The following is a 20,757-nucleotide window of genomic DNA, read 5'->3' as shown; positions in this document are numbered from 1 at the left end:
TCCATTCTTTTATTTTTGCCTTTATTTTCCTTGCTTTGAGGTCAAATTCATAAAATCCTCTCTAAGTGCAAGGTCCATAAGTTTAGTACTTATGTTTTCTTTTATGTGTTTTATTGTTTCAGGTTTTATCCTTAAGTCTTTGACACATTCTGAATTAATTTTGTGTATGGTGACCAATGGAACAGAATTGAGAGCCCAAAAATAAAACCATATGTATGTGGGCAAATAATATTTGACAATAGAGCCAAAAACATACAATGGAGAAAAGAAAGCTTCAATAAATGAATAAATGGTACTGGGAAAATTGGAAAGCTACATACAAAAGAATGAAACTAAACTGTTATTTTTGTTCTTGTTTTAAATGGGCTCCCTTTTTTTTTTTTTTTTTAAACTTCCTTCCTAGAATTTGAGTCATTTCCCGAAATTTTGTCTGCTTGACCTAAGAAACTTAGTACCTAAGATGGTTTGTAAGTTCTATTCTGTTTCTGCAGGAGCTTTCTGTCCAGATATAGGCCTGAGTTGGACAAAAGTTTTTGGAGAAGATCAGGTATGAAAAGAATGACTGGAGTTTAAACTAAGGAAGACTCTGTGTATGATCACCTTTACTAAATTTCCTGATGCGGACAAAGAATTGTGTTGTGTAGTGATGAAAGCTCATTTTTCATGGCATGAAGGATCATGTGATTCAGAGAAAATACTTTTAATCCACCCTCATTTTCCAGCAACACCAAATGGAAAATGAATGCTCCAAGCTCACATAGCCAGTGAAGACCCAAGATGGGGAGATGTGCGTTCTTGCCTCAGTGAAGTGTTTTTCTTTCCTGATCCACGATTCTGAGCATCAGCCTGGGTTGGAATCAATATAAATACACTCATCCTTAGCTGACAATGGAGAGAAAGAAATGGGCTTCCTTCACCACTGTTTGCTGGTGGAAAAACATCAAACCATTCTCTGGCTCTTTCCCAGTCCATTTTAAGGACCCTTGATAGTATGGGACATCCAAGCTGGCTTCCAAGTTTCCTTCTTGGGCCTTGTTTGTCCCTTCAACCTCCCAAGCTTTCCTCCTGCGAGAGAGGTCCAACCCTGAGCTTGCTAAAAGTTATCCATGCCCACTGGTGGTAGTTGGATGAATATGCTGTGAAAACCTCAAAGACATCATTTAAATATAAGCAGTGGTTTGGCAAGCCATACCCTGGGGGCCAAATCCAAACTCCTGCCTGTTTTTGTAAATAAAATGTACTGGAACACAGTCATGTTGCTTACATGCTGTCTGTGGCTGATTTTAAGCTACAAAGACAGAGAGATAAGTAGTTGCAACAGTGTCTGTATGGCCCACAAAGCTGACAACATTTACTGTCTGGCCCTTTACAGGAAACCTTTTCAAGCCCTGATGTTGTAATAATAGTTGATTATTTTGTCTCTGTAATGTGTTACTATTTGAACAGAAACTTTTGGAGACAACACCTGGCTGTTGTGCTGACAGAGGCACATCTCAAAATAGTAGAGATGATGTTGCCCACTGTTTTTTCAGTGACCCTGACAGCTCCATTTGATGTCTCCCTGCATTTTCCTGCATAGGCTGGTGCCCATCCTTCCCAGGGACAATAACTCTGGTTCTGCAAAACATATCTGGGGACCATGGGTGGTTGCTGACAGGTCTAGGTGGATGAGTTTGGCTACCCTGTAGCTAACAGGTGAAGGAGCAGCTTCCATCCAGTCCTTATGAAATACGTGAATAAACTTGTGCCCAAGAGCCCCTTCTCTTTTTTAATTGACTTTTTATTTTAAGATTATTGTACATATCCACAGTTTGCAAGAAATAAAACAGTGATTTCCTGTGTAAACCTTTTATAGTTTCCTCATTGATAACATTCTGCAGACCTGTAATGCAATATCACAACCAGGATACTGACATTGATCAGTCAAGACACAGAACATTTCCATGCCACAAAGATACTTCCTGTTGTCCTTTTCTAATCATGCCCTCTTGCCCCCATCACTTCCTTAATCCCCAGCAACTAGTAATGTTTCTCATTCCTATAATTTTATCATGTCAAGGTTATTATACACATGAAAACATGCAGCATGTAGTCTTTGGAACTGGCTTTTTGTTTGTTAATCCTCACATAAGAATTTTTTCCATTGATTTTTCTTTTTAGAGAGTTGAAGGGAGGGGAAGAGACAGAAAGAGAGAGAGAAACATTGATGTGAGAGAGACACATCAATTGGTTGCCTCCCACACATGCCCTAAACTGGCCAGGGATCAAACCTGCAACCCAAGTATGTGCCCTTGACCAGGAATTGAACACATGACCCTTCAGTGCATGGACTCTAACCACTTAGCCATAATGCCAGAACTGGGGCTGGCTTTTTCTGTTTTACTCAGCACAATTCTCTGGATATTGAGGTATGAGTCAATAGTTCTTACCTTGTTGTCACTGAGTAGTACTGATGGAATTGATGACCCACAATTTATTTAACCATTCAGCAGTTGAAAATATTTGGATTATTGCTAGTTTTGCTATTATGAATAAATATGCTATAGATATTTGCATACAGTCATTGTATGAACATAGAGTTAATACAGCAGAGTCTCAGAGGGGTCTGAACCAGAGAGGGTGAAGGACTCTGGTTGTGGATGCCCTTTCCTGATAGTCTCCATTAACCTGTGAATCATCAGGTTAAAACAAATAATAAAGAACACTTGGCAAATGTTCATGCATGTGTCCCCAGTCACCCACCTCCAGTTCTAGGTTAGAATCCTGCCTTTCCCATCACTCCTGCCTCCTCTATCACTCCTGGCTCTTTCATCACTCCTAATTTCTCCATCAGTCCTCCTGGCGCTGTCTTGGGCTTGGCAGCCAGCTCAAAGAGGAGTGATGTGATTGTGGAAGGACCTGACTTTCAGTTTAGTAAGAGGAGTAATGAGACAAGGTGAGGGAAAGCATCTTGAATTCTCAGTTACTACACTTTGCACTCTGCTCAGGATATCCTGGGGCTCAGCCTAAAGATCCTCTGTACCACAGTGCCCATATACATCCAGGCAAATGCCAACTGGTTAGAAAGGAGATTCCAGGAAAGGTACAGCTATGCTTCTTTCTGAGGGGGAGACCACAGCTCTGTTCAGAGAGTGTATGTTTACTACTCAGAAATTTCCAGACCCTGTGCTTCTTAATGCTGTGTATGTGTATGTGTATGTGTATGTGTATGTGTATGTGTATGTGTATGTGTATGTGTATGTGTATGTGCATGTGTGTTAGGGAACATCTAGCCCAGGCCTTACCCAGAGAAAGTTTGATTTAGCTGGTCCAAGCTGGGTCCTGTCATTGTGGCTTGTCACATTCATAGGGGGATTCTCATGTGTGACTGGGACCCATGTCCAGTGTCACCTGGGAATGCGGAAAAGTGATGTTTGTGAGATTATAGTTCCTGGGCTTCTTACTGTGCAGACTCACTGGAAGTTTCAGGAAAGCATTTTGTTTCTGCTGCTCTTTATGCTTTTAGAGGTGAGAACACTCAAGCTGAACACTTCACAGAAGGTACACTGCTCCAGATGGGGATGTCTTAAAGGTGATGAAGCCTGAGAATGACCAGATCACCTTCTGTGTGCTGTTCCCCTTCAGTACTTGTTCAAATCAACACATTTGTGCTACTATTATTCCTTTAAAATGATTTCCTAGTGCATTTCAGAAAGTGGCAGTCTGTCTTCACCTTGGGGAAACTGTGGAACTATTGCTCTGCACTATGTGATACCATTATGTTTTATCCTGTACAATGGAGGATGCATTCTGTTCCCAGGGCAGGTCTGAAATGGCTTCTGCATGTTGTATCCTGATGCAGTTTGGTGCCTTAACCTTATTTCTGTTGCCCGTTTCATTCCCATAGGAAAGAGGAAGGTGATAGCAGGTATGTGGGTATGAATGTAGGTCTCTGGCCAGCTCGAGCATGCCTTGCTGCTGCTTCTCTGTGCCCTCAACTGCTCCTGATTTCACTGGGCCCTCAGTTGTAGGACAGGCTTTTGGAATATAGACAAGCAGACAAAAGTGGGTCTCTCCAGAGTGTTTCATTGTCAGCCCTTCAAAGCCACCACTTGGAATATCTGAATGTATAAGCAGCCACCTTCCTCCTTCATGAAGCTGCCTTTTTCATCATCAGCACCCAAAGTGGGAGGCTCACTCTTCCCCCAGAAATAATCCAACTAGAAGACTTTTCTGTCTTCCAATATGTACACGGGAAGCTGAGTTTGACCCATAGAATTGTTGTGTAACTCTGAGTCAGCAAAAAGACCAAATGTCTGCAGACCCAGGAAGGACTTGAAAGGCTTCAGGGTCAGAGCTTGCCCTGTAGAGTAAAATCTTTAAGACTTAAAATCTGGAAAGAATTCTTTCAGCTGAAAATAACAGCCAAAGTATAAGTTGCTCAAACAATTAAAAATGCTAATAATTTCCTACAAGAAGTCTCAGGTGGGGTGACTTGTGTGGCTAAGTCAGCAATTCAGTGAGTCCTTTGAGGACCCAGGCTCCTTTCCTGTTCTTGTTCCACTTTTCTGAGCATGCCAGTTTATCCTGACTTTTTGCAAACTAGCACTCAGAAGATCATTCAGAAGCCTGGATGACTGTTTCTCAACTCTCTATTGCAGGGCAGGGGGAAATTTCCCAGAAGCACCCAGTACTTCCCCTCACATCACATAGATAATCAGTGACATATGTCTGATCCCATCCAGGTGCTGGTTCAGACTTGTCCAGGTTTTACCTTGGAGAGAGGAGTCTTCTGGCATCTTCTAAAGCTTATTGCCAAAAGATACACAATTGAGCTTGTCTCAGGAAGAATAAGAGAGTGTGTGTATTGGAGAGGCATCAAGAATAAGACATTATAATTAGGACTCTCTACATACCCCACTTCATATAGAGAAAAATACAGAATTTGAAATAGACCCCAGATAAATTCCAGCTGAAGAACTAACTTTCATGGCTTTAGATGGAAGGCAGGAGGGCTACTGGGTTGATATTTAGTAAAGTTGAGGCCTCCAGGACTACAGAAACTAGCAAGGCAGCGCCCATGAGGTACTGGCATAGCCATTGATGGCTGGGTCAGAAAGGGGCTAATATTGCCAGACACTTATATTTTTTTAAGAGAAGTCAGAAATCCAGATCTTTATGTAAAATCTTATACTTCTTAAATAGTGTTAATTAATTCATAATTTTAAGAACATTGTGTGGGTCTAACAGAAAATATGCATGAGCTGGACCCACCCTGGGACCAACAGTTCTCATTCAGACAAAGAGGCCAATGTCTAAAAATTGTTAAAAAATTTGCTGTTGCCCTGGCTGGTTTAGCTCAGTGGTTAGAGCATTGGCTCACGGACCAATGAGTCAGGGGTTTGATTCTCGTCAAGGGCACGTACCTCGGTTGCAGTTTGTCCCCGGCCCTGATTGGGTTGTGCAGGAAGCAACCAGTCGATGTGGCTCTATCACATCGATGTTTCTCTCTGTCTCTCTCCCTCCCTCCCTCCCACTTTATGCTACAAGGCCACAGTAAAAAAGTTTACTGTTACTTGTGTTCACTGACTAGGAGTGGTACCTCCAGCTGAGAGATATCAAATATAGCAGAGGCCCAAGAACACTGTTATATTTTCACAGAGCTGATGTAAGGTCACTTTCCAACTTTTATCTTCTAGAGAGAACTAGAAAAGGTAGATGAGATAACTAGGACTCTCAGAGGAAACAGACAGAAATGTTTCCTGCAAAGAGAAGTGTTTCCCTTTGGTATTGGAGAAAGGTAGGGTGTGGACTGTGTGATTCAGAATTTCAGAGGGAAACCCGACATAATCCAGGATATTTATGGAAAATGAGTCTCATGTTTCATTTGATGATGAAACTAAGCTACCAGTAAAATAGAATTAGACTAATACGCCCAAGCTTAGGCAGCCAAGTCTATGTTATGGGCAGCCACATTATCAGAAACCTCTGGAAATGGAGATGTGGAGCCTCTGCACACCTGAGACCCTCATTGTTTTGATTCTCGGTCAGTTTAACAAGATTAGGTGCTGGCACTGGGGTGTCAATTGTGCTCTTTTGTCATGGTTGGAATGCCTAATTTATAAGGACTCCCACCCACCCCCACTCTCACCTTGTCACCACAACTGCAATTGCCAGCACCTGCCTGTGTTACCTGGGGCCTCTCTCTGGTTACAGGGATTCCCACCTCGTCCTGTTTGCCCTGCCTTTTTCTCCTTGGAGCCTTCCCATCAAGAGGTAGAGACATGAAAACTGAGGGGGGGGAGGTTCATAAAAAGGCAAATGTTTGTTATTTCAAGAAAAGGGATATAAAAATGCAACCTGATTTACTTTCAAAATGACTGCCTTGTACTAAATTCAGTCAGCCCATTTTTATTTTTTTTAATTCTCACTCAAGGACATTTTTGCATTTATCTTCAGATAGAGCAGGAGGGAGAGAGGGAGAAAGGGAGAGAGAGAGAAAGAGAAACATCGTTGTGAGAGAGACACAAATACTGGTTACCACCTGCACAACCCCAACTGGGGCCAGGGATTAACCGCAACTGAGGTGCATGCTGTTAGTGGACACCGAACCCAGGATTCTCTGGTCCACAGACCGACTGAGCCAAACCGGCCAGTGTAGTCATCCCATTCTTTTTGAGATGTAAGAACAGGAGCACTCTTCACCTGTTTGCACACTAAGAACCATGATCCAAGCAATGGATGCAGTTGGTTGCTGGGCTAGTCTTGCTTTGTTCCTTTGTCTTCTGGCTTTTTTGTTCTCACCTCTTCCCACTGTGTGAAGAGAGTCAGGGTTTCACACTGGGAAACAAGGGCACAGGATAAATGGGAAACAAGGGCACAGGAGAGTTGCATCATTCCCTGAAGTCAGAGCTTGGACCAAGCATGACAGCAGAACTTACAGGGCACCTGCATCTGGAAACAGGGGCTCTGACCTCTGGCCTTGCCCTTCAGAACAATAGGAAGGGCTCCATGTTTCTGCAGAATATCTAAGTAGAATCAGACTCTAGGGCCACTAGGGTGCTCTGGGAGTTGCACAACCCCCACAGAATAGAAAACTCAGTACTTGATGGATGCAACTGAATGCTATACAGCCACAGACAAGCTTTGTCTCACATTCAGGGAGACAGTCCTGGCTCTGAGCCAGGACCTGCACCTGGCATGTCCATGCTCCACAACCATGGGCATATAAGCCTACTGATGGCACCTTTGGGTAACAGTTAAGATGGAGTGCACCTGCCAGCTCTTCTATCCTTACCCCAGCCAGCAGGGTCTGGGCCTATGGAGGTGTCAGTTCCCTTACAGAGCAGAAGCCCCTGGGTGCCCATATGAAGCTGGCTGGTCACAGATGCTCTCAACAACTTGTGAGCTCAGGAGCGGGGTGATGGATTGGTATTAAGATGCACCACTGATGGGCCATAGAGTGTTGGAACCTTTGAGTTAGGCATGGACTCTGCTATCTCAGGGCAGGTTGAAAGCTCACTGGGCACACATTGAGATCCTAGGTCACAGTGATGGCTTTGAAGATATACACATACCACCCCATGCTCTACACACTTCTACATCAGTTTCTGGGTTAGGGACACCTAAGGCCATGCCCATCTCTTTGCTCTGACCAGCCCCTTTCCATGTGTCCCCCCAGGCCACGATGGCAGGCAGCCAGGCCTCATTGGGTGCCAGTGCAGTGCTGTCAGGCATGATTCTTCCTTGGGATTTTAGAGAACGTACTATGGTGCTGATTCTTCATCCATTTGGGGTGTTCCTGGTGGCTCCCTTAAGAATCAACAAGGGCAAAAAAAAGGATAACCAGAATTGTAAGAACTGTTAGGTAGTAAATAAGACGGTATTCATGTGGCTAATAATGACAACGGTGATGAAGCACTGCCAAACACTTTACTAGGTTATCTCATTTAATTCGTGTGCCCCGTGCATGTGACACCATGTGCACATTAGAAAATGGAGGCCCAGAGAGGAAAGATTCTGGCCCAAAGTTATATGGCTAGTGTCACATTTGACCAGTGATCACACTTACAGAAGGTGAGAAGTATCATTTTCCTTTGCTCTAAGCTATTTTCAACCAGTGTGCTACAAGAATTTTTAAAACATGCAATACTTGACTAGTCAGGGGCACTGACCTCTTTTCCCTTACATTAACAAATAAAAAATAGGCAACAGCCAACACAATAGCTGTCCAATGTAAATGAGTCAAAATTAAAGCAATTTTTTGTCAATATATATATATATATATTTTTTTTTTTGGTGTGCTACAGAATTTTAGTAATTAGTTTATGTGTGCCTTGATGAAAATGGTTGAAAATTGCTGCTCTAAATCATTTTAGTTTGGTGGTGCCAACCAAAGCCGGGTCAGGCAAAGGCAGCAGTTCTGACATGGAAAGATGGGGTCCAGCTTTTCTGAGTGCTCCTGGAGCAGGATGCATGAGTGCATCCCAGCCTCCAGTCCAAGGAGTCCTTGGTGTGGACCTGGACACACCTGGCACCTGGTAGATTCTCAATGGATGTTTGACATGCCTGTTTCTTCAGATCTAGTCTATAATCCTCAGGAATCTTCAAGAATCCCTAGTTAGTTTCCAAAGAAAAATATTTTTATTCTCTAGTCAACCTACATATTTTTTTTTTCAAATGACTGTTTTGTTATTGTTCTTATTTCATGGGAAATTGAATCTTGGTTTGTAAGGTAAAATAGATCATTTTTATTTGTATAAAATTATATAATCTAAACAAGGCTAAATTTTTATGAAAACTTATTGGAACCTCTGAAAATGTTGCAAATGCCAAAGGGATCTTGAACATCACATGGGTCAGCCATGTATCAGGATTTACAACTTTGCATTTCACCCCGGGAGCTGTGACTAAAGATGCGATGTGTAAAGAGATCCTGCCGCAAGTGTGGTTCCTCTGCGTGATTTATCTCTTTGCAGATGCTGACAAGCATCCTTTGCCTATCAGAGCCAGTTGTCAAGAGGAGCGCCCAAGATAACCTTAAAGAACACATTCAGCCAGGGAAATTTCTACAAATATTGCGCATTTACAAGAAGTGGAAAAATCAATAATGCTCTAGAAGAATTGTTTACCCAGCCAAGGAGCCAAACAAAGAAGGTGGAGAAGTTTCTGAAAAAGGAAAGCTCTAAGTCTCCAGTAAATGTAACAAGGATTTTCTCCTTTTCATTTCTGCCTTTGTCTGTTTCATTGCAGTCATAGGGATAGGACTCTTGTCTATACACCAGACACCATAGGATGTGCTTACAACAATTGTCTTCTTTAATTTAATTCTCATGGCAGTATTATGGTGTCATGACCCTTAATCTTCCCATTTGACAAATGAGGAAGAGAAACTCTCCAGAGGTGAAGAGATGGGGTCTGATCCCAAAGCCAGCAAGTGGCAAAGTTGAGGTTTCAGTTTCAGTTGCTAGAGGCAGAGTCTCAGGGGTTCTCAGCTCCTCAGCCTCCTGTGTGGTATTTACTCATACCTCCTGGTATGCACTGTTCTGGGAGTTTTCAAGGTATTGATTTATTTAATCCCCATAAAGCCTCATGAGATGCAAACTGGCACTTCCCACCTTGTTACAGTTGAAGAAACAGTCACCAATTGTTTGTGCCACACAATATCAACAGAGTGGTTCAGTAGCTTGTCTAAGGTCACACAGGTAGTAAGTGTGAGAGTGGAATTTGAACCCAGGTTAGATGTTCTATTCCTTTAATGAAGAACAGTTGGAAAATTGACAAGCTGCCCCACTGGGAGAAGTGTGTCCCAGTGTGATTTTGCACACCTGGCATACATGTACCCCAGGTGGGTTGTTGCAGCAGCTCAGACCTCGGTACAACAGAATTACTTTCAGAAATAATCATGTCATAATCAACACTAATATATATATATATATATATATATATATATATATATATATTGTTCTTTAGTTTTAACATAAACTATTAAAAAGGGTGGGTGAAACTCCAATTTTTAAAAATGTTACTTAGATCCAGGTAAACTAAAACTTGCACTTACTAAAAATATCACATCTCACAAATCCCACTCTTTTCCCTTTTTAAACTTTCAACCCAGAAACTCAAAGTGTTCATTGACAATGATGAAATTGAAGTGACTCAGGTTTTATTTTGTTCTCTTTACAGCCTCTGTACTATCATTGTTGATTGCAATCAGCTGTGTATGTGCAGTGATCTGTGGCATTGCAGGAGCTACAGACCCATTCAGCTGAGAGATTCCTCCCACCAAGAATTTGCTCTGAAAGGCACATGGGCTGGGGACCTACTTTATAAATAGAAATTCCCCAAAGCTCCATGGGAAATACAATGCTTATTAAAGGCTAAGTAATTAAAAGGTGCTAATCTGAAGTTTGCATATATATTATTAAAATAACCATGACCACCACAGTTGTTTAGAATTCAGACCAACAAAAGTTGTTTTATGGGAGGTGGGGAAGAATAATTTTATAATTAACCTCCTTAGTATGGCTTGGTAAAAAATAAACAGATAATTAAAAAGAGCAACTTTTAACTACTGTTTTAAATTTTCTGCAGACCTTGTGGACTTCACAGTCTTTCCTTTCTGAGACACCTTGACCACTGCCTCAGACCCCTGACGCTCCCTGCCTACCTGGGCCACCTTTGAAACTTGTCCTTTATCTACCAGAACTGCTGCTGAGAGCATGGTGGCCAACCAGCATCTCCTATGCCTGTCCCTCTCCATTGGGGGCTGTCTTCTTGTCCCTCATTCACCTGTCTGATACAAAGCCCATAGCATACCAAAACCCATGTCCTCTGCCCAGCTGTGTGCAGAAAACAGTCTGGTGCATAGCAGGGTCTTACACATGTTTATTGAGTGAATAAACAAATGGGAGAGAGTGACTGATATACACTGGGAACATGTTGTGTGTTCTAGGACAAGTGTGGTATGCTTTGTATACCCCGCTTTACTGAAATTTTTAGTTCAGAATATAAAAAATGAGAAGATGTCTGAATGATCCATAAACTAATCATTCTGCTTCAGAATAATTGAGATTTTTAACTATCTCTATATTAGTAACCAGATGGTCCATTCCAGCATTGTGGGAAGTAATTGTTTAAAGATGACACTCCAGAATGAGTGGATGGTGTGGGTCCATGGCTCAGGGCACACACCATACAGTTAGACTTGTGATTATTCTAGAATATTTACAATGTCTTCCACTTAAAGACTTACCAAGAAAAGCTCTCTGGTCTCCTGGCTTCTGAGTTCTGTTCTTTAACTGTCAGTCTTTATAGAGTTTGATAAAATCTGCAGTCTAAATAAAATATAATGGGGTGAGATTCAAAATTTTCTCAAAGTTTGCATCCAAATTATCCTAAATATTTTGTAGAACTCATCCAAATCCCACTGGTAAAATAAGCTCTCTTTCTTCTGCTAAGCTCATAGGCATGATGCCCCAGCCCCTAGGACTCTCCTGCCACCTTCTCTGTGAGTAGAGAGGACAGCAAGGAGATTGGGAGCTGGAGAATTCAGGCTGTCAGGTCCCAGGTAAGTTAACCTAACCAAGCTTAGTAGGCCACAACTGAAGGATCAAGGGACAGAGTAAAAGTCAGAGGATGTGGGAACCAAGGAGTGAGGGGATAGCCAGTAAAGCAACTGCACCATATTTTTATGCTCAGTGAGTCAGCAAGAGGGAAATTGCTCCTGTGCTGTTTAGAAGGTGGTTTTCTTCTTTGTCCCATCTGGTGAGGGCTTGGCAATGGACTCAGTTCCAACTGTCTCCCCAGTTTGCTTCCTCCCTAAATCCAGAGGATGAAGAAAACTCAAGTTCACTGCTACTGATGCTAAAGCAAGAAAGGCATCTAGGGACTCTGTTCTCATCTCTGTATTTATAGATGGGGGGACTAGGACTGAGGATGAGTTAACCAGGTTACTGGAAATAATGAAGTAAAATCCACAACTCCCAGGGCAGGGCAGTTTCAGCAATTTACATAGGCTTTCTCACAGTAAGTGCTTCACGGACACTTCCTAACTAAATGAATGAATAAACTACACACATGTCCTTGCTAGTTCATTTTCTTCTTTAAGATATCAACACTGGGCTAAGTGAAGAGTAGTTGATTTAAAAGTTCCCATGAAGAAGATGAAGAATTGCCAGCAAAAGAAGATATTCTGCAAAAAATCTGAACGTCAGAATGGCTAACAAGCTGTAAGCCACTCATTCAACCTAGGTCCTTAAGCACCACCCAAGAAGCATGTTGGTTGAATCCTGCAGGATCACAATAGTTAACTGAGAAATCTAGCTGTGGGCTGCAGACAGGAGTCTAAACCAAAAGAAAAGTTCTCTGCTATGAGTATATGCCAGGCTGCATTGAAATTCAAAGTGAAGTTCATCTGATTTATTTTAAAGAATGTTAAGGAAGTCACATGCCTATAAATAAATCTTTAGAAATGTAGCTTCTCCAAGGCAGAGATCAACACTGATATTCACTAAACCTAAATGTATACCCAACTATGCTGGACTAAGACTAAGGACACCAGTCTTCCAAGTCCTCCTTCAACCTGGCTACTTCCTCAAGTCTGGGAGCAAATTCCAAATCTTGAGGTAGCAAGTCCTGATGAGATTGGATCTGGGGGACTCTCAGGCCCTCTGATTTATCTTTAGCCCAGGATCCATTTCCTCACCTTCAACAGACACAACCTTCAAGAACTTTGGACTGTTGTCACAAGCAGAAAGCCATTAATTCCTCCTGCCTGCCTCCCATGCTCTCCAACCCCACTCCATGCAGCATCAAGAGGGGCCAGATCTGGTCCCTCATCATCTCCTGAATCTGCTGTCCTTGATACAGGGGCCTAACTCAGTTCAAGTCACCATCTTCTATGCCTAGGAAATTTCGGTCAGCTGCTGAGTGGTCCTTATACTGCTCATGGTCCATTGGCCTGCTTCCCACTCCGCAGCAGGAGGCACTCTTTCATGTACTTCTCAGCATGTTAACCCGTAGTGTTTCTCACTGATTTAAGTAGCCCTAAATCTTTACTGTTTAGACTCACAGGACTCTATCTTTCCAGACCTTCCTTTTTATTTTTCAGGAGGTAGTCTCTCTGCCCTTCCTTTACTCCCTGTGAAGGTCACAACCTTCCCACTACAGAACCTTGGTATGTGCTCTTCCCCTCTATGGACAGCATTCTCTCTCTGAGATATTCATCACTTAGATTCTGGCTTCATTGCCATTCTTCCACTGAGGAGCCTGGCCTACTTCCCACCAGGTAAAGACATCTCCTGAACCCCTGAACTTCTCCTTGTGGTACCTGTCACAGTTGCAACTGTTCAACATGTTCAAATCTGTGCACTCAGACTTTAAGGGTCATGAATGCAGAATTTTCCTCCCAGAATCTTAGTACTGAGCCCAGCGTATAGTAGGGGCTTAACTTTGGGTGGATGGATGGACAAATGGATGGATATAGGTGGGCAGATGGATGGATAGGTAGATGGATAAATGATGGATAGATCTCCATAGGCACCAAGGAGCACAGGTAAGATCCTATGGGTTCTGAGAGAAAGCCCCTGGGCTATCTCAAATAATAGTTTATTAAAATAAGATGTAAGAAACACCTCTGAAAGATCTCCAACTGAAATCTGAGATGGGCACCTTATTTATGCCTTGGGGAGGCTGAAAGCCAGTGAATTCCTAAACCCCATTAAACCCTAACTCAAATCTCTCTGGAGGGCTGATGGTAGACACTGGTACTACACCCACAGCCCTGTGGCAATCCCCTGTGATTCTCCCCCTAAGTGTTCCCTATGGTGTACTGGGTCCTCACGGTCAGACCAGAACACCAAGGAGCTGCTGCCACCAGTGAGGAGGTGAGCGGGAGGGGACCTGTCCCAACCCCTCCCCTCAGCTGGGAAGACTCTGCCACATGGCCCATGTTGTCTCTCAGAGTCCCAGGGAACAGAGGTCCAGGAGCCCAGTGTCACCTGCTCTTTCAGTCACCTTGTGTTGGCTCCTATTTTTCTTGTCTCACTTCTCCTCCTAAATAAACTAAATGCCCCAAATCTTTATCTCAGGGTCTACTTCTGGGGGACCCCAATCAAAGACAACCCCAATAAGCAAAACAGGTCTGTGATACTGGGGAAAAAAACCTTGTAGTGAAGGGCTTTTGATGAGCTGCTATGCAGATGGTGGTCTGCAAAGATGCCTGGCTCTTATTAGGAACAACAAAACCATGTCAAAGGTGGCAGGAGTCAGGCCTTGATTTTCTTTCTGGGCCCAGAGCTCTGACCCTTCCCGGGAACTCTGAGTGGGGGAGGCAGGCATCAAACCCCAGTGCCCAGAGGCCAGAAACATTTTTGTTTTATTTTTCTGATTCTTTTTGTGCACTGCCTCCTCCTCCCAACACAATATTTGCACTGTGAAATCCTGAAAACTGCTAAATTTCACCCAGTTTGGTTTAATGTTCTCAAGGAGCTTGGCACTGTATTAGACACTCAGACATTCCCACGGCCCAGTTCCTATTTAAAAACTGCCTCTCTATTTAAAGTTTATCTTGGGAAGAATAAAAGAAAAAAGGTTCCCAAAGCTGAAGCGAACATGAGATAGGCAAAAGAAAAATCCACTTTTCTTCTAAAAAATGCTGAAAATTATAACCATCCATGGCCTTGGGTGTTTCAAGTCTGAGGATTTTCCTCCTTTCTGGTTGTTTGCAAACCAAAGTGGAATTTTATTATGGTTACTCAGTGAGCTTTATCAAGTTCCTGGACCCAAGAAGTCTCCACTCACTCTGCAGCATGCCATTTAAACTCCTCGTACAGATGGAAAAGAATGGGACCAAAATAAAGCAGCCGGTGTCCCAGAGCTGAAGGCAACAGGAGTCAGAAAACTATTCACTGCAGGAAGTCCCAGTATCCGGTGATAAATAAGAAACACAACAGCACAGGATGCGCCTTGGGTCAGGGGATGTGAACAGCCCACAGCCTTTGTGTCCGTCTCTGTGTCAGAGTGTCAGTGTCTGAGCCTTCAGCTCCCTCTGAGCTCAGCTGGGGCAGGCACTGCCACTGTCAGGCTTCCAGCCTCCCACTGAGGGCGACATGGAGGCTGCAATGGCCACCTCCACTAGTGTGCTGCTGCTGCTGCTGCTTCTGAGCCAGCCTTGGGTTGTGGCTGGTACTGAAAAACAGGCAGTGGTGTGTGTAGGGACTGCCTGCTATTCAGCCCACTGGGACAAGCTGAGTGCGGACGAGGCCCAGCTTCATTGCAGCAAGAATGGGGGCAACCTGGCCACAGTGAGGACTGAAGAGGAGGCCCAGCACATCCAGCGAGTTCTGGCCCAGCTCCTACAGCCCAGGGTGCCCCTGGCAGACCGGACAGGCAAGTTCTGGATAGGACTCCAACGAGAAAAGGGCAAGTGCTCAAACTCCAGCCTGCCTCTGAAGGGCTTCAGCTGGGTGGACGGTGGGGAGGACACATCTTATTCCAATTGGCATGAGGGGGCCAGGAACTCTTGCATCTCCAGGCGCTGTGTGTTCTTGATGCTGCACCTGTCTCTTTCTTCCGTCTCCAGCCACCTCCCCAAGTGGTCTGAGAGTCGCTGTGGGATCCCGGGCTCTCCTGGAAGCAGCATTGAGGGCTTTGTGTGCAAGTTCAGCTTCAGAGGCATGTGCCGGCCCCTAGCCCTGGGGGGCCCAGGCCAGGTGAACTATACCACTCCTTTTCAGGCCACCATCTCCTCCTTGGAAGCTGTGCCCTTTGCCTCTGTGGCCAATGTGGCCTGTGGGGATGGGGATAAGAGTAGGCAGCATTTCTTCCTGTGCAAGGAGAAGGCCACTGATGTGTTTGACTGGGGCAGCTCGGGGCCCCTCTGTGTCAGCCCTGAGCACGGATGCAGCTTCAATAACGGAGGCTGCCAACAGGACTGCTTCGAGGGGGGCGATGGTTCCTTCCGCTGTGGCTGCCACCCAGGGTTCCGACTGCTGGATGACCTAGTGTCCTGTACCTCCCGGAACCCTTGTAGCTCCAACCCATGTGGAGGGGTGGCCACATGCATCACCGGACCCCTCAGAAAAAACTACACATGCCACTGTCCCCAAGGCTACCAGCTAGACTCCACTCAGTGGGACTGTGTAGACGTGGATGAGTGCCAGGACTCCCCCTGTGCCCAGGAGTGTGTCAACACCCCTGGGGGCTTTCATTGCCAGTGCTGGGTGGGTTATGAGCCTGGTGGCCCCGGAGAGATGGCCTGTCAAGATGTGGATGAATGTGCCCCTGGCCACTCACCCTGTGCCCAGGGCTGCACCAATACAGATGGATCCTTCTACTGTTCCTGTGAGGATGGCTATGTCTTGGCTGGGAAGGATGGTACCCAGTGCCATGATGTGGATGAGTGTGCGGGCCTGGAAGGCAGCCTCTGTAACGACTTATGCTTCAACATGCAAGGGTCCTTCCGCTGTGGCTGCTTGCCAGGCAGTGAGTTGGCCTCTGATGGGGTTTCTTGTATCACAGGCTTCATGTCCCTGGTACCATCTGCCAAGACTCTCCAGGAGGAGAACACGGGAGATAGAGAGGGGAGCTTTGTGCCTTCTACAACAACACCAAGTCCAACTGGGGACCCTGAGGGAACCTCCAAGAAGACACCCACTATGGGGAAACTCTTTCTCCTATCCAATGCCTCTCTTACCCTTACATCATCCCAGACTCTATCCACCAGTGGGTCCCCTGGAATCTGGATGGAACCCAGCAACTATCATCCCACAGCCACCACTGGCCATGAGGAGTCTACAAGTGGGGATTTCATGGTTCAACAAAGGGATAATGGCCCCGATGGGCAAAAGCTTCTATTGTTCTACATCCTCGGCACCGTGGTGGCCATCTTACTCTTGCTGGCTCTGGCCCTAGGGTTGCTGATCTACCGCAAGCGGAGAGCCAAGAGGGAGGAAAAGGAGAAAAAGCCCCAGAGTGCGACAGACAGCTACTCCTGGGTTCCAGAAAGAGCTGAAAACAGGGCCATGGAGAACCAGTACAGGTAAAGAGGACTGAAGTTTCCCCGTGGGCAGGAGCGGGCAGATACAGGGAGGTGGGTGAGCAGTGACCCCTGCACAAACAAGCAGAGGGCAGGGGCAGGCACTGTCCATGCTGGATGGTAATCCTAACCGTGCTGTCAACCCGAAGTCATGCTGGAGCTCCCTTAAAACAGTTGCCTCGCTCGCAGCTTGGGTGGACATGCCTCCCCCCCTCCCCCTTGCCCCAGGGTCTAGACATGCATGGTAGGGTGCAGCAGCTTCCAATGCTGTCATCTTCTGTTTTCCATAGTCTCACTCCTGGGACAGACTGCTGAAGTTGAGGTGGCCCCAGAGACGCTGTCAGTGGTTGCCACCATTCTCAGAGCTCAGATCCTCTGTGAGAAGGTGGAATCCACATTCTTCTGAAAGACTGGACTGAAATCTTAGCAAACAATACTAAACTTTCTCCTTAAAAGCCAGGCAACTTGGAAGGTGCAGATGTGTTCTAAATGAAGTGGAAGTGAGGGGTTGTAGTGTCATGACAGAAATTTTGTGAATATTATTAATTGTCACTCATTCTCCCTTTTCAAATTCAAATATGCTTGATTTCATTTTTCTGCATTGGTTCTGGATTATTAGTCAGGTTCTAATGGGCTTCTTTTGAACCACTTATCCATTCACTGGAATCATCTAAGAAGAAAAGGGGTTTGATTATGCTATTTAGTATAATGAAGATTAAGTCAGTTATTGTTTAAGTATATAAACAATATACTTTTTTTTTTTTGTCAAAGAGAATATATTTAGGACTGAAAACGTCTTTGCATTTATATTCATGCACTTTTCCACCACAAATCCTGCTGATCTTGATGTTGTTGAAATTCTCTTCAATGACCCGAAATCCACTTACTGGCTTAGTAAAGAGGTAGGGAGTTTAGAAATCACGTTTTGTTCTTAAGTTTTCAATAGTCTTGGGTTTATTTGTTAGTGGAGCCTGAAAAATGTAGTTAAAGTTGTATGAAGGGATGTACAACAGTTTTGAAAATGAATAATCATAAGTGCTGAAGAGCGAGGCAAAGGGTTTGTTTCACAAACACTTGGATTTAAATTCATCTAAATGTTCTACTGTTAACACAGACTTGACTATTGATGAGAAGAACACTCATAAGGAAAAAGCCAAGGACAAGCCTATACATCTCCAACACTCACTCCCAACCTGAGCTTCCCTGCCTTCACCTCAGACAGCGCTGGATGTTGGGGCTTCAACTGTAGACAGAGGGCACACTAGAAAATCTGTCATTCTGATTGTTTCTAAAGGATGTGTGAGATGACTTGCTGTGTTCTGAAATTTGTCATCACAAAATTTTTTAGCACAGTTTACAATCGACATTGCATCCTGACAACTTGATCCTGATTCGTGGCTGTCGTACACAGAACAGTCAGGGACAAGTCACACATGATGACTGTCCCAGTGCTGCTTCAGGAACTTGTGTCTGCTTTCGCTCTTTTCCTTAGAAAGGGGTGGGGGGAGAGAAAGAGAGAATAACTAAAATTTTTTGCTACTAAAAAACTGCTCAAATCAACTTTAATTTATATCCTCATTTTTAAGGACTCACTTGCAAAGATTTCACCTTATGATGTGGTCCATAATGTATCACCTACATAGCCAGAAAGCAGCTGAAATGGTTAAAATTGATAGACCTGTGAGTAGCACTGTGAGGCTTCCAGTGGCCTGGGGGCTTTCTGTTGCCACCATGCAGAAGTAAAGAGAGAATGTGTTTCCATCCAGAGACTCTAAACTCTGTCTCTGAGAAGGAGGACACCCTATTGTTTCTGGTTTTGCCTTAGAAAAGTAACTGTCCCAGAAGTTAACACTGGGTGGGAGTAGCATCAGGTGCACAGCTGGCCTTCAGAGTCAAGTAAGTATTGTTTTGTCAATTTTGAAATATAGGATCCTACTATTTAATATTTTTTATGAGACAATGGAAAACTGCAGGATGTGTGTGAAAGGAAAGGTGAAGGCTTTGTGGGGGGCTATTAGGGGTTTGGAAGTTCTGCTTTATAAAGTCAGTTTTCATTCAGAATACATGGTTTTAACACTCCAGGAGACAAAAGCTGTGCCCATTGATCACAGGACTCTTGGCAGTCTCTTGTATTGGAACCAACTGTTTGGCCATTCAGATAATTTTAAAGACTTGGCCAGATGTGCTGCTGACCAGTATTGGCACTTACATGAAATAAATGCAAATTCAACAGCATTACCCCTAGGTTTTTACAGTTTTCTTTTCATTTTGGATGAAGGAGACATTCCTAATTTGGGCTTTGCCCGAGTCCTTTGTGATGCTGTGGGCCTTGAATTATCTGAGGTTACCAATATGTCCTCTCATTCCACGGTGTTTGATTCTTCTATAGACCCCACAAGGGGATAATTGTGTTGATAAATAGCAGTTCCTCAGAATCTTTTCTGGCAGAGTTGGCCCTCTAAAGGCCAGTGAGGTCTCCTGCTCTCATACCACTGCCCACAGGTGGTCAAGATCCTAGACCTGGATGACCTCAAGCAGAGAATCTGATGAAATTACTGTGCTCAAACAGATGCTTTAATCTCCCAGTTACAACTGCTGTATTTCTATCTGAGTTATTTGCATGTTTGTATTGAGGAGCTCTGGGCCACAGCAATGAATAAACAAGTGCCCGTTGGCTGCATGGCCATTGGGAAACTGCTCATTTATTCACAGGGGTCGCAGGTGGCTCGGTCATGACACAGCCAGATAAACGGATGGGGCTGAGCATGGGGAGAAGTGGATCTGTAATGTGTAGACCCCTCCAACCTGCCCCTGGGCAGGGACAGACCAGGTGTTGTTTTGTTTCTGATCTGTCAAGCAGCAGAACAAGTGACACAAAAGGAAGACGGAGAAGGTTCTACTTGGCAACAGGCACAAAGGCAATGGAGACTTTGGTCTAAATAGTATTTCCCATAGTTCAATCATTCCAGGACACTCAGAAAACTTATATTTGGGACAAACTCACTTCCTCCTACCCTTCAACTCCCAAGGCAGATAATTTAAAGGGAGAGGACATCTTTAAACATGAAGCTAACTAGGCACATTTCTTATTTTTAGGAACAATCTTTGCTCCTTATCTTTTTTTCAGATAGGGTTGGAGAGAGAGAGGGAGGAAGAGAGAGAGAGACACCAACATGAGAGAAACAGATTGATTGGTTGCCTTCCACAATGCCAACCAGGGCTGGGGACAAATTGTACCAAGTTACATGCCCTTGACCGGAATCAAACCCACGACTCTTTGGTTCATGGGTCATCGCTCTACGGCTGAGCCAAATCAGCCAGGGCGCTCCATTTTTTCTTTACTATCTGTAGAGGCCTGGTGTAAGAGGACAATTCTCTCTAGGGAATATGAGGGATGGAGAAAACCAGGGGTGGAACAACTATCTGAAAATGCCTAGGGAGTGGTGGACTTGATGAGCATCCTTTGCAGAATGACCCACTACTGCTCAACAGCATGGCCTCCAGGCACAAGCAACTGTTGAGGGTAGCTTGATCATTGTAATGCTACACATCCACATGGTATTTTCCCAGCAGCATTAAGTGTATGAATTAAACAGTTTCTGAGTTGAGGAAAGGAAGACTCCAGGGGTGCAGTCATTGCCAGGCTTTTCACGGCCACCTCTAGCCCTAAATGTTATTCAGTGGTAACCTAGAAACATTTGGCAAAGGCTCCTCTTCACATCTTCCCATGATCAGGCAAA

The 20,757-nt window shown here is 44.4% G+C and overlaps 1 protein-coding gene and 1 long non-coding RNA gene across 3 annotated transcripts in view; both read left to right on the top strand.

The window, feature by feature from the left end:
- The window catches only part of LOC118618259, a 113,906-nt gene extending 104,015 nt beyond the window's left edge, over nt 1-9,891 (top strand). Inside the window, exon 5 of the long non-coding RNA XR_004957026.1 lies at nt 8,958-9,891. This is a non-coding gene — a long non-coding RNA (uncharacterized LOC118618259). The remainder of the gene's footprint in view (nt 1-8,957) is intronic.
- A 1,681-nt stretch (nt 9,892-11,572) lies between these two features.
- CD93 (CD93 molecule) lies at nt 11,573-20,236 on the top strand. Of its 2 annotated transcripts, none has more exons than XM_036244393.1 (2): nt 11,573-17,020; nt 18,132-20,236. In XM_036244393.1, the coding sequence occupies exons 1-2, from the start codon at nt 15,090-15,092 to the stop codon at nt 18,142-18,144; spliced, it is 1,944 nt and encodes a 647-aa protein (XP_036100286.1). In that variant the 5' UTR covers nt 11,573-15,089; the 3' UTR covers nt 18,145-20,236. The 2 variants fall into 2 exon arrangements, with proteins under 2 accessions (XP_036100286.1, XP_036100285.1); XM_036244392.1 differs by having other exon boundaries at nt 17,308-20,236.
- Nucleotides 20,237-20,757: the final 521 nt, after the last annotated feature.

The sequence above is a fragment of the Molossus molossus genome, unplaced genomic scaffold, assembly GCF_014108415.1.
Source record: "Molossus molossus isolate mMolMol1 unplaced genomic scaffold, mMolMol1.p scaffold_m16_p_6, whole genome shotgun sequence".
Lineage (NCBI taxonomy): Eukaryota > Metazoa > Chordata > Mammalia > Chiroptera > Molossidae > Molossus > Molossus molossus.
The sequence above is the reverse complement of the archived record's forward strand: the minus strand, read 5'-3'. Positions and strand labels throughout refer to the sequence as shown.